The sequence below is a fragment of the Sebastes umbrosus genome, chromosome 23 (genome assembly GCF_015220745.1).
Source record: "Sebastes umbrosus isolate fSebUmb1 chromosome 23, fSebUmb1.pri, whole genome shotgun sequence".
NCBI classification, from domain to species: domain Eukaryota; kingdom Metazoa; phylum Chordata; class Actinopteri; order Perciformes; family Sebastidae; genus Sebastes; species Sebastes umbrosus.
This window is the reverse complement of record NC_051291.1, coordinates 5,290,939-5,303,356: the sequence shown is the minus strand read 5'-3', so window position 1 is coordinate 5,303,356 and position 12,418 is coordinate 5,290,939. Positions and strand designations below refer to the sequence as shown.

General features: G+C 42.7%; 2 protein-coding genes across 4 annotated transcripts; one reads left to right on the top strand and one right to left on the bottom strand.

The window, feature by feature from the left end:
* The first annotated feature begins 765 nt into the window (after positions 1 to 765).
* Positions 766 to 7,277, top strand: LOC119482570 (NXPE family member 3-like). 3 transcript variants are annotated; one of them, XM_037760223.1, is made up of 7 exons: positions 766 to 898; positions 3,143 to 3,293; positions 3,746 to 4,177; positions 4,787 to 5,079; positions 5,581 to 5,651; positions 5,975 to 6,178; positions 6,262 to 7,277. In XM_037760223.1, the coding sequence occupies exons 2-7, from the start codon at positions 3,192 to 3,194 to the stop codon at positions 6,813 to 6,815; spliced, it is 1,656 nt and encodes a 551-aa protein (XP_037616151.1). In that variant the 5' UTR covers positions 766 to 898; positions 3,143 to 3,191; the 3' UTR covers positions 6,816 to 7,277. The 3 variants fall into 3 exon arrangements, with proteins under 3 accessions (XP_037616151.1, XP_037616153.1, XP_037616154.1); XM_037760225.1 differs by lacking the exon at positions 766 to 898 and adding an exon at positions 1,822 to 1,876; XM_037760226.1 differs by lacking the exon at positions 766 to 898 and adding an exon at positions 2,664 to 2,823.
* A 2,009-nt stretch (positions 7,278 to 9,286) lies between these two features.
* LOC119482571 (NXPE family member 3-like) lies at positions 9,287 to 12,418 on the bottom strand. Its single transcript, XM_037760227.1, has 5 exons — positions 11,858 to 12,418; positions 11,020 to 11,315; positions 10,517 to 10,587; positions 9,979 to 10,182; positions 9,287 to 9,892 (listed from the first exon to the last, which is right to left on the bottom strand). The coding sequence occupies exons 1-5, from the start codon at positions 12,302 to 12,304 to the stop codon at positions 9,339 to 9,341; spliced, it is 1,572 nt and encodes a 523-aa protein (XP_037616155.1). The 5' UTR covers positions 12,305 to 12,418; the 3' UTR covers positions 9,287 to 9,338.

The window sequence follows — 12,418 nt, the reverse complement described above, 5'->3', positions numbered from 1 at the left end:
ACCAGGTGGGGGTGGGTTGGGATGGGATCATTGTGAATAGGTCATTTATTTTAGGGAGTATTATCATTTTAACGGTACCTATTCTGCCCATGAGTGAAATAAAAGTAAAAGAAATTTCCAGTTTACTCTGTCAAAGGCTTTTTCTGCATCCAAGGTGGCTATGATGGTTCCTGCTTACTGTAAAGATGAATAATGAATTAAACTAAATTACGTGTGTTGTTGGATGAATGTCTACCTTTGATAAAGCTGGTTTGATCTGGGTGAATTATGGATGGAGTGACTTTTTTCTATTCTGTGAGTTAGTACCTTTGTTATGATTTTTGTATCTACGTTGAGGAGAGAAATGGGACGGTAACTTGACGGCAAGGTTGGGTCTTTGTTGGGTTTGAGGGGGAGGGAAATTGTGGCTGTGTTCATGTTTGCTGGAAATCTTGAATTTTGTTCTATTTTAGTTATCATTTTGTTGAAAAGCAGAGCCAGAATGGGTTGAGGATCAGTAATGCATTGTTTTTGTCTGGGTGTAGAGGTCTCAAGAAACCACAAGAGAAGTTTATGTAAATATGTTAACTGGTGCATATGACGGGGAGAAGGGGAAGTGAAACATTAATGTTTTCGACAGTCACTTTCCAGGCCACATTACTCACTTGAGCTTTGGACATTTGTAACTGGAGTCATCTACAAAGTAAATGAAATGGCTCATGTCAAGGGGTGTGTCTTTTAGATCTGGACGGATGCCGGTTACTTCTAGGCAGTCTGTTGATGGAACAAAATTGTAGACGGTCCACTACTACAGGTGTGCGTGGCTGGATTGCAGCATTCACACCCGGTACGTCCTAGACCATCCACCAGCTGCTGGAGGGCGATGCCTTTTTCACTGGGTAAATAGGAGTGTTACATGGTGAGTTGGGACATGCTATTATTATTCCTTTCTCTTTTAGAGCTTTAAACACCTGTGTTATACCTTCTGGCTTTAAAGGATGTTGTCTCTGATAAGGCCTGTACATTGATTTAGGTGTTATTCATTAAACCAACATCAGGTTTGTCAAAGGCAAAGGCAATCTCCCTGTCATATGTACACATATGCAACTTGCCCTTTCTTTGAATAACTGACACCTGGCGTATCGGGTACTGCTTCCCAATCATAGAGTTCTGCACAGATGGTTGTAAATGGACCACATAGTTACAAAGAGGCGTCTTTAGGTTTGGCTAGAGAAACATGTGGACAAACACTTTGTTTAAACAGAATTTGTTCCTCTGGTCTTAATACAACTAATCCAGTGCAAAAACCTTTTCCCCAAAAAATTTCTGAAATCCTGACCTGAGCATGTGAAGTCTTAAAAAATCTTTCTGCATAGGATTTAGCTGAACCTTGGGTGTGCCTGTAGTACAGTGCAGTGCATATTTCCTTCCTTCTTTTTGTCAGACGTGGAGGGTGGGGGATGTTAGCTTCACACAATGCTGAGAGATCTTTAGTGACCTGTGTGACTCGGTCAAATCAAAAATAATAGTTAGGAGTGCCTGGAGTACAAAGTTACAGTCTCCTTCCCTAACTATCTCAGTGCCATCAGGGGAGGCTTTTACAGAAATGCCCAGTGCACACATCAAATCTCGGCACATTAAATGCACTGAACAACATGTGGAGAGCAAAAAAATGCTGTTTTACTTCTCTCCCAGTCATTTCATCAGTTACAGCTACAGCAAGGAATGTTCTTTTACTACAGCAAACCTGCAGTTGTCCCATGTGATGCAGACGGTTGTCAGCAGCCTTTGTACATCTGTTCTCAGTCCTTTGACGTACAGGTGCTTGTATTGTTGTTCAAAAGGTGCATCACTGGTTCCTCCAAATACCTGTCCGGCAGACAAAAACTGCGTCTTTGTAAGTCCAGAATTGTTTCCTTCATAGTTTTCATTTTGGCGGTGACAGACGTAAGCTGGGTGGTAATGGTGTTGACAAATTGTTGTAGTGACTTGTTTTATTTTTTGTTAAATAGCAATGTTTTATGAGTATGAGTGGGCTCAGTTTTAAAGCTAGAGTGACGATACAGGTATCAAACTAGAAAACCTAAGGAATCAACTGGTGTGTTTTTTTTATGCTAAATGCAGTACCTGTGAGGGATCTGGACAATATCTGTCATTGTTTTGTGTTGTTAATTGATTTCCAATATATATACATACATTTGCATTAATATATTTGCAAACTCCCATGTTGATAAGAGTATTAAATACTTGACTAAAAATCTCCCTTTAAGGTACATTTTGAACAGATGAAATAATGTGATTAATCGTGATTAACTATGGACATTCATGCGATTAATCGCAATTAAATATTTTTATTGATTGACAGCCCTAATCTAAATAATATATAAACATTTATTTTTTAATCATAATCTTAGCTTTTATAGTTTTTTTGTTTGTTTTCAAAGGATGCCACACTAAATAGGCCCACTGGGTTAAGACCTCTTCTGCACAAGTCTGAGTGCTGTCTCTTAATGCACCTCTCTAGTGCATGAGGACCAAATATGATATCACCCATGTCTTTTATTGGGCACTCCCCTTACCTCTCTGCCAGTTTGGGAATGTGATTGGCCGAAAGCCACATGACCATCTATCCAGTCTATCTATGTGTGCCTCATTGGCTGACATGGGAGTGGATGTATATGATTGGTAGTCTTTTATATTTTCAAATTTGTTTGTGTATTGTATGATGACCCTGATGAAGGCCACAAGCTGAAACATGTTGGTCTAACAATACAGGTGATCTGCATACTACTGGAGTTGCTGGAGTTTTACTTCTTTAGACTCCCATCTCCATGCACCTTGGAAGTAGGTGAAGTTGTGCTGGAAATCCCTTCTCTGCTTCTGTAATGAACATGAAAACAGATATTTGTGCAACTTGTTGTTAGGGTAACTTTGCAGCGTGTGGTGTCAGGTTGTCAAAGACAGCACAATACAAATGTATTTGAATTTACTTCTTTACATGACGTGGCAAAGGGTGCGGGATAGATTGAATCATGTTAAACTGCAAGAGAGGAAGCTGCTTTCTTTGGTTGATGGTTGATTAATCAAAGGAATTTCAAGTTTTTAGCAGTAACCCCTATGTTTTTTGTTTTAATTTTTTTAATAAATCTCTTCTTTAATCCAGTACCAGAGGAAGTGGTCACAACCTGCTGCAGTCATAGATCAAGACTATCATGAAGGCCAGAGCTTGTATAAGAAAGGAGTACGGAGTCATCTTCCTCTTTCTGGCTCTCTTTGTCTCGATCTATGTGCTACGTAACATGGATGTTCTGGAGGTGAGAACTTGGTTTTAGAGGGTCTGCTTGAAGGGTGGACCCTGTTGGAAATGTTTAATATTAGTCAGGTTTCAGGATATTTTCAAATGCAATGTGGCTCAGCAACAGTAATGTTCTTTCATTGCAAATAAATGCAGTTCAATGGTATTTACCCTCTCAATGCTGCACCTTGACCTGGTGACAGCAGCAGCTCCTCTAGCTAGAGAGCAGTGAACAACACTTTGAAAACCTTGACCATTTGATTTTGTGCAATTGAGTAAGGGCCAAAGGGGAAGTTGAGAAAGGTAGAAATTCCTGCAGCTAACAGATCAACAGTTCTTATCAACCCCCCCAAAGTTAATTTGAGCTTTGGGATGGGAAAAATCTTCCTTCTTGGCCCCTTTTGCTTTATTTGGTTAATTTGCTTTCAGTGCGTTTGTCTGATGCATGTTTGTCATCTTCTCTCTCTCCAGTTTCCGCATAAAGTGAACTCCACCATCATCGTCCCAAGAGTTTCCACTGACCCTGACAAGCATCGCCACTTCTGCACCTTCCAGCCTTTGTCCCGTGAGGAGGCTCTGGAGGAGCGCTTCCTACTAGACTCCATTGCTTGGCCTGAAACTCCACTTGTTTCTTTGGAGCAGACCAGCGATCCAGCTCACAGCAACTTCACCATTCTCCCAGCGAGGGGAGGAGGACAGTGGCACGTAGGGGATCAGCTGGAGGTTATGATACAGATGTCTGACTTCAAGGGCCGTCCCAGGAAGTCTGGGGGGGACTTCTTACTCGCCAAGCTGCACAACCGGAAGCTTGGTGCAGGTGTGGTTGGGCAAGTGGTGGATCATCTCAATGGGAGTTACTCTGCTGTATTCTCTTTACTCTGGGAAGGAGGCGCACAGGTTGAGGTAATGCTAAAAATCATATCATGTTAAATGTGATTATACTGTAGGTATTTGTAATCTTCTGATTGTTCGCGAAGCCCCGCTCCCCTTAGAAACTGTTGCTACGGCTGTTAACTTGACTTCTCGCACATCACATGCCGTTTGTAATGATAACGGTCATGTCTAGATAGGAGCCCGCAAACTGAGAAATCTGATCTGAGAGCTGCAAAAACTTGCAAAAACTCTTGCGAGACTCGCTGCCGATGACCTATCCTAACCTTAACTATTCAACATCAATGTCTAACCTTAACTAATAAAAATCAATTCGAGATCAATCCCTAACTTTACCAGTTTGTGAAATGTGAAATGACCCGTGATTGGCCAAAGTCTCCCATCACGGGCTAGAATTTCTAAAGCCTGAAAACAGAGCCATGAGGAGGTGCAGAAGTCTAGTTTTCTCTCGGAATACAATTGAATTACAATTTGCTGAAAGGTTATTATGGAATTTTTGCCCAATGATGCCAAAAATATTCTGCCTACTACCACTTTAATACATTCATTTGTTGCACTTTACCTCTTTTGTTTTTGGTTTTGGAAAGGCTTTGTGAAAACTCTGGTTCTCTATCCAATCAGGTGACGCTGGTTCACCCCGTTGAGGTTATCCCAGTGCTGAACAGGCTGAACAGCGAACAGCCCGACAGGATTTACTTCAACAGCCTCTTCCGCTCAGGCTCAGTCTCTGAAACTTCCATCTGTAACGTCTGCCTACATCCAACCCAGCCTCTGTGCAACTTCACTGACGTCCGTACAGGCGAGCCTTGGTTCTGCTACAAGCCAAAGAGCCTGAGCTGTGATGCCAGGGTCAACCACGCCATGGGATCATACAAAGAAAACATCAAGGCCGAGGAGAAGAAGCTCTTTCAAAGGTGAGGGAGCAGAGAGACAGGACTGGCATTTTGTTTATTGTAAATTAATTAATAATAATTTATATAGCGCCTTTCAAGAAACCCAAGGACGCTTAACATAGACATAAATAGACACAACAAACGGAACATAACAGTAGCTAACTTTTGGAGCCATAAAGCTCCTCTATTATATCTTTTTTAGGACATTACACATTACTATTACCGGTTTGTTTTACCGTCTATAAGGGACACAGGATTGTTTTCCCCCAAAAGGGGGCGTGGTCTGGATGACGTATTACCGGTCTGATGTGTGAAAATATGAATTAGTGCAGCTTTAACTCACAAAAATTGATTTTTAGAGGTCAAGATTTGTGTAATGTTGAATGAACTTTCAAGCAATTGTTTTCCATTTTAGTGTTCGATCTTTCTAGTTTTTAACTTCATTGAATGATTCCAAATGTTTGTCCTCCTTGCTTATCTTTATGTTGTAAGAGATATTTTATTGTGTGTGCTTTTCTTCAGCGGTGTTAACTTGAAAGTCTACATGCGGTCTTCAGGACCTGCCAGTGTCACTGTATTGCCACAAAAGGAAGGTAAAGCATGATTCTTCTTACTGCCTACGATAATAATTCAAAACTGAATGTGCTACAGACAATGCAAGTAAAACAGGCTGAAAAAAACATACTAATTTCTTCTGGCATTCTCCTGCAGAGACATGTATTCAGCCCAGTTTGAGAAGAGCGCTGGTAGCATGGAGCACTAGGCTAAAAGTTCATGAACGTGGCACCAGCTGTTAGCTGTGTATCTGGTCTTTCAGGACTAAGGATAGTCCATAAAATGTTCATACAGTCACTTTATATCTTGGTTTTGGTCTTTTTATGGGATAACCCACCCTTATCCTTCAACTTCCTCCCAGCTCAACCAAAGGTGCAAAGCAGCAGTGTGACATCTGCTCCTTCTGGTTATTACTACCGGGATGTGTGGCGAGCACTAGATGGCACGATAGTTCATCAATTCAACACTGCTGCCATGATTCAGTGTCTGAAAGGAAAGGTGGTCCACATGAATGGAGACTCCACCGTCAGGCAGCTGTTTGAATTCCTCAACGCAGCTCTACCAGGTAACTGATCCACGGGGATTTCTGGGAAGAGTTTGATTTTGTTCCCACTGAAGCTCATTCTGTTCCCTCTGTAATACTTTTAGATCTGAAGGAGTTTGACCTGCACAGCCCGAAGAGAGCCGGACCTTACATCTCCTTGGACTATGCAAACAACATCTTGTTGACGTCCCGCTTCCACGGCCCTCCTATCCGTATTGTCGTCGTCTCAACCAGCGAGCTTCGGTACATTGCCAATGAAATAGATGGCTTAATTGGAGGCACCAACACTGTCGTATTTTTTGGCATCTGGGCTCACTTCGGCACTTTCCCGATGGAGATCTACATCCGGAGGCTGCAGAGCATCCGCAGGGCGGTGGTGCGGCTGCTGGACAGGGCTCCAGGCACACTGGTCGTCATCCGAACCGGGAACCCAAAAGCTCTGTCGCTTTTTATCTCGCTAACCAACAGCGACTGGCACTCGTGGCAGTGTAACAAGGTGCTCAGAGCCGTGTTCAAAGGACTGAATGTTCATCTGATCGATGCCTGGGAGATGACCCTGGCCCACCACCTGCCGCACGACCTTCACCCAGCACCTCCTATTATTAAGAATATGGTTAACGTTCTCTTGTCCTACATGTGCCCTCAAAAGGGTGGCTAGATGTGTGTTTGTTTGGGAGGGGGAGTGGGGATTAAAGCACATGCTGAGTTTACTTGTTATCTCTGTGTTTCTATCAAGTCCTGTTTTTTTCATTCAGGCAACCCATGCACTGACTAGACTGACAAAAAATGTTCTAATCAATTTTTAATCAGAGATTGTTGAGTGAGCACAAAAGAAACAGAACTGGATGGAGTTGGACATTCTAAACTGATAAATGATCACACTCAACGCATGACGTCATGGCCCGTGTCGATAGTCCCCAGGAAATTCAGGAAATCACTAACCGAAGTAGGATCAGATTAAGCAGATTCCGAAAAAGGTATCATTTTCATGAAACTTCCATACAGAAGCCCTGTCCATAATAAGACAGTCTAAGACACATACTATGGGGTTTCTAGTTACAATAGGTGAAGAATCTTGTGGATCCAATGAGTCCAATTGTATTCATGTGTGATGATGTTTGTCCCCTGTTCGTTTGTGTCCCGTGTTCACAATGTTCAGTGTCATTTTCACTGTGCAAACGTAGTAGTTTTAAGCCCAACAATATAGTTTATTCCTAAACTAAACTAAAGGGTTTAGTTGCCTAAACCTAAAGTGATACCGAGGGTAACTGTAGTGGTTTTGATGCCAAACATAAGGGGTGTGACAGCAACGCCAAGGGGCGTGATGCCAATGCCAAAGGGCGTGACGCCAATGCGAAGGGGTGTGACGCCAATGCCAAGGGGCGTTACAAAGCATTTTAAAGCATTCTAAACTTCCTTAAATGGTTTGCAACTTTGTCCAAAGCTGATGCCATCCGCAGTGCCTATCCAGGCATTGACCAGAATGGCTTCCGCTTCAGCACCGTCGACCGCGACAGTGACGACTGCTCCCCATGCATCTTTGGAGACATTGCTCAAATGGATTGCGCCTCTTCAGACGGTGGTGGCTGGTGGTACAGCAGCTGCGGATCTGCCAGTCTGCACGGCGACTGGCATCCAGCTGGTAATCACATCGGTTGGGGGTCAGGCCTCCACTGGCATACCTGGAAATCTCCTGCACCTTACTCCGTGAAGGCCACCAGAATGATGATCAAGTCTGAGTGAGAGGACCCAACACATTAATGCTCCTAATGGCATTTGCAAGATTCCACCGTGCCCAAAGAAAAATATGACAAAAAGTTTTTTTTTTTAAAGTTACCTACTGTATCTTTAATGATGGATGCAAGAGCTAAATCATATTTTTTACTTTGTTATTTTTGATGTTTGCTTAGGATTTTGACTGATTTTATGAATGAAAGTCTATATAGAGCACAGCTCGCAAAGTCGAAGTCCATTTATATCATTTTGAAACAACTGAATATAAATAAATTTCATTAAATGCTTTTGTTTGCAGAACCCCTTGTTTTGTCTAAACATTTTTTATTCCTGTTAGAACATCACACCATGGGATTAACAGTGAAAACACTTCACAGAGGGATCATATTCATACTAATAATATTTGAGAATTTTAAGAAAAATAATCTCCATTCATATGATTATTCCCGTTTCATTTTACATATAGGTTTTTTATACAGTATATAAAGAAATGCTAAAAAGTACAACTTCCCACCAACCCACAGCCAAAAGCAGAACTCTGTTAACATTTCCTGCAGTATTAATGATTCTGTAACAGCAACATCTTTAAATTACATGTAATTTAACAGTGTATCATCAATACTCTGAACGTCATACCAAAGTTGACGTCATGCAAATATATCATTGTTACATCATGAAAATAGTCTGTTTCTGTTCTTTGGAGCCTCAAAACACAGACATATCTCTTGATGGAGATTTTCATTAATATGTGGTCGTTGAGGTAAAGGTAGATATTATTTAATATTAAGGCATTTCTAAAAGTGAATCCAGTTGCAGTTTTATGCTTCACTGAAACTCCCTCCCTGCTGGAAAAAAACAGTATCTGGTGTATAAACCACCCCAAGGGTCGATTTGAGACAGATTTGCATGTTTTTGTAAAACCAAAATATGTATCTATTGCCAAGAAGTGAGAAGTCAATTGTTCGTTCCATTGCAACATCAGCGCCCAGCAGCAAAGCTAGGCTTCCGCCATTTTGGACTGAAAACGACTGCCGGATAACTGATGATTTTAGGTTGCCAGACAACCAGCGGAGACTCCAGAAAGTCACTGTGCTCAGCAAAGAAAAAGTCCAGCGCATTACCACAAACTGTCATTTTAGACTTTTGTTTTTGTAATAAAACAAACAAACCTAACCCTCTAACGTGTAAGTGAGCTTTAAGGACCTGACGCACCAAGCCGACGATCGGCCGTTGACCAGCTTGTGGTAGTTTTTCCGTTGTGCCCCACACCGTCGGCTCTAGTCTGCCTGTGTCGGAGGTTTTTCGGCCGATGCAGCATGTTGAATCGGCGTCTAGTCTGTGCATGTACTGCTGAAGGAATAATGCAGAACTTGGTAGAAACACAGAGATAACATGTAAACTCAACGTGTGCTTTAATCCTCACTTCTTCCCCCCAACAAAACATATTCTAGCCACCCTTTTGAGGACATATGTAGGACAAGAGAACGTCAATCATATTCTTAATAATGGGAGGTTCTGGGTGGAGGTTGTGCGGCAGGTGGTGGGCCAGAACCATCTCCCAGGCGTCGATCAGATGAACATTCAGTCCTTTGAACACGGCTCTGAGCACCTTTTCACGCTGCAGCGAAAACCAGTCGCTGTTGGTTATTGTCTCGTAAAGTGTCAAAGCTTTTGGGTTTGCGGTGCGGATGACGACCAGCGTTCCTGGAGCCCTGTCCAGCAGCCGCACCACCGCCCTGCGGATGCTCTGCAGCCTCCGGATATAGATCTCCACGGGGAAAGTGCTGAAGTGAGACCAGATGCCAAAAACTACAACAGTGTTGGTACCTCCGGTTAAGCCATTTAGTTCATTGGCAATGTAACGAAGCTCGCTGGTTGGGACCTTGGAAAAGCAGATAGGAGGGCCATGGCAGCAGAACGTCACCAAGATGTTGTTTACATAGTCCAAGGCCATGAAAGGTCCAATTTGCCTCTGGCTGTGCAGGTCAAACTCCTTCAGATCTAAAAGTATTACAGAGGTAACAGAATGAGCTTCAGTGGGAACAAAATTAAACTGTTCCCCGTGGAATCCCCCGTGGATCAACTACCTGGTAGAGCTGCGTTGAGGGATTCAAACCACTGCCTGATAGTGGAGTCTCCATGCAGGTGGACCACCTTGCCTTTCAGACACTGAATCATGGCAGCGGTGTTGAATTGGCGAACTGTGGTTCCACTTAATGCTTGCCACACATCCTGGTAGTAATAACCAGAAGGACCAGATGTCACACTGGTGCTCTGCACCTTTGGTTGAGCTGAGAGGAAGTTAAAGGATAAGGGTGGGTTATCACATGAAAAGACCAAAACCAAGATATAAAGTGATTGTATGAACATCTTATGGACTATCCTTAGTCCTGAGGGACTAGGTACACGGCTAACGTTCATGAACAAGTACTCCATGCGCCCAGTGCTCTTCTCAAATTGGGCTGAATATGTTCCTCTAAAGGGGAACGCTACCCAGAAGAAAATTTTTGCACTTTATTTTTTCTGTCAGTTTTACTTTCATCATCTGTCGCACATTCAGTTTTTAATTATTATTGAATATTATTATCGTAGGCAGTGATGGCAGTAGTAAAAATCATGCTTTACCTTCCTTTTTTTGCAACACGGTGACACTGGCAGGTCCTGAAACCCGAATGGAGACTTTCATGTTGACACCACTGAAGAAATGCACACATAATAAAATGTGTCTTCAACACACGACATTAACAACATGAATGCAAGAAAAGAGAACAAACATTTGAAATCAGTCAAAACTAGAAAAATCTAACTCTAAAATGGGAAACAACTGCTTGAAAGAAAAAAGAGTTGGTGGAGACCAAACTAGAGCTAAAAGGTGAATGCGTATTGGACTTTCCAGGTAGCGTTAACTCAACTGCAAATGAATGCTAATGTTCCTCCATGTCTACTAGATTTAAATAGTCCACCCTTTGCTAACACTTAAGCCATCTCAACTTCATAAGATGATCATATCTCAATAGCTTGTTGTGCTGCTCCCAAGTGGCAAAAGAAATAGATGTATTATCTGTAAAACTTAATGAACTTAAAAACTTTTGATTCAATCTTAATGGCCTGTAGTTACAAAAAATCACCTTTGAAAGAGCTTCTCCTCCTTGGCCTTGATGGTTTGTTTGTATCCTCCCCTGACGTGGTTGACCCTGGCATCACAGCTCAACTTCTTTGGCTTGTAACAGAACCAAGGCTCGCCTGTACGGACGTCAGTGAAGTTGCACAGCGGCTGCTGGGTTGGACGTAGGCAGACGTTACAGATGGTAGTTACAGAGCGTGAGCCTGAGCGGAAGAGGCTCTTGAAGTAAATCCTGTCAGGCTGTTCGTTGGTGAGCCTGCGCAACACTGTGACGGCCTCACTAGGATGAACCAGCGTCACCTGATAGGATAGAGAACAAGAGTTTTCATTAAAAATCTGCAATCTGTGGCCAGTAATGAGACCTTGCTTTTGTCCGAAATGAAAAAGTTAAATTGTTTCTAAAAAGACAACATTTTTAGTGGTAAATCTGCCACCGTTATCATTTCAAACTGCGTATGTGCCATGCGAGAAGTGAAAGTTAACAGGCGTGGCAACAGTAACTAAGGGGATTGGACTTCAACAATCAATTAGAAAATTAAAACCACCTAAAGTACCATCACATTTAGAGAAACAGTGCATTGGATTTAGGGGGATCTATTGGCAGAAATGTTTTCATTAGAGCATAATCACCCGAAACTAAGAATTGTTGTGTTTTTTTAGCTTAGAATGAGCCGTTCATATCTACATTGTGAGTGGGTCTTATTCCAAAGAGTCCGCCATGTTGCCCAGAACAGACAAACCAAAAACTGGCTCTACAGTTGGTTGCAAATCTGCAACCTGTCCGCTAGATGCCACTAAATCCTACACACTGGAAAGTTTAACATGATAGTTTTTAGCATTACCTCAACCTGCGCGTCTCCTTCCCAGAGTAAAGAGAATACAGCAGAGTAGCTCCCATTAAGATGATCCACTACTTGCCCAGCCACACCTGCACCAAGCTTCCTGTTGTGCAGCCGGGCGAGTAAGAAGTCCCCCCCAGACTTCTTGGGACGGCCCTGGAAGTCAGAAATTTGTATGATAACCTCCAGCTGATCCCCTACGTGCCACTGTCCTCTTCCCCTCGTTGGGAGAATGGTGAAGGTGCTGTGAGCTGGATCACTGGTCTGCTCCAGGGAAACAGGAGCTGTTAAAGGTGGAGTTTCAGGCCAAGCAATGGAGTCTAGTAGGAAGCGCTCCTCTAGAGCCTCCTCACGGGACAGTGGCTGGAAGGTGCAGAAGCGGCAATGCATGTCAGGGTCAGTTGAAACTCTTGGGACGATGATGGGGGATTTCACTTCACTTGCTGACATTGGCAGAGAGATGGTGACAAAGATAGATCAAACAAATGCACTGTGGTAAATTAACTAAATAAAGCAAAAGGGGCCAAGAAGGAAGATGTTTTCAATATATTTGTTGTTGTACTG

Coding starts and splice junctions, on each gene's coding strand:
- LOC119482570 (XM_037760223.1), top strand. CDS start 3,192: ATGAAGGCCAGAGCTTGTATAAGAAAGGAGTACGGAGTCATCTTCCTC. Junction 4,178..4,786: donor AAGGAGGCGCACAGGTTGAG/GTAATGCTAAAA, acceptor CTATCCAATCAG/GTGACGCTGGTTCACCCCGT. Junction 5,080..5,580: donor GAGAAGAAGCTCTTTCAAAG/GTGAGGGAGCAG, acceptor GCTTTTCTTCAG/CGGTGTTAACTTGAAAGTCT.
- LOC119482571 (XM_037760227.1), bottom strand. CDS start 12,304: ATGTCAGCAAGTGAAGTGAAATCCCCCATCATCGTCCCAAGAGTTTCA. Junction 10,588..11,019: donor GAGGAGAAGCTCTTTCAAAG/GTGATTTTTTGT, acceptor GCATTTCTTCAG/TGGTGTCAACATGAAAGTCT. Junction 9,893..9,978: donor CCTCAACGCAGCTCTACCAG/GTAGTTGATCCA, acceptor TAATACTTTTAG/ATCTGAAGGAGTTTGACCTG.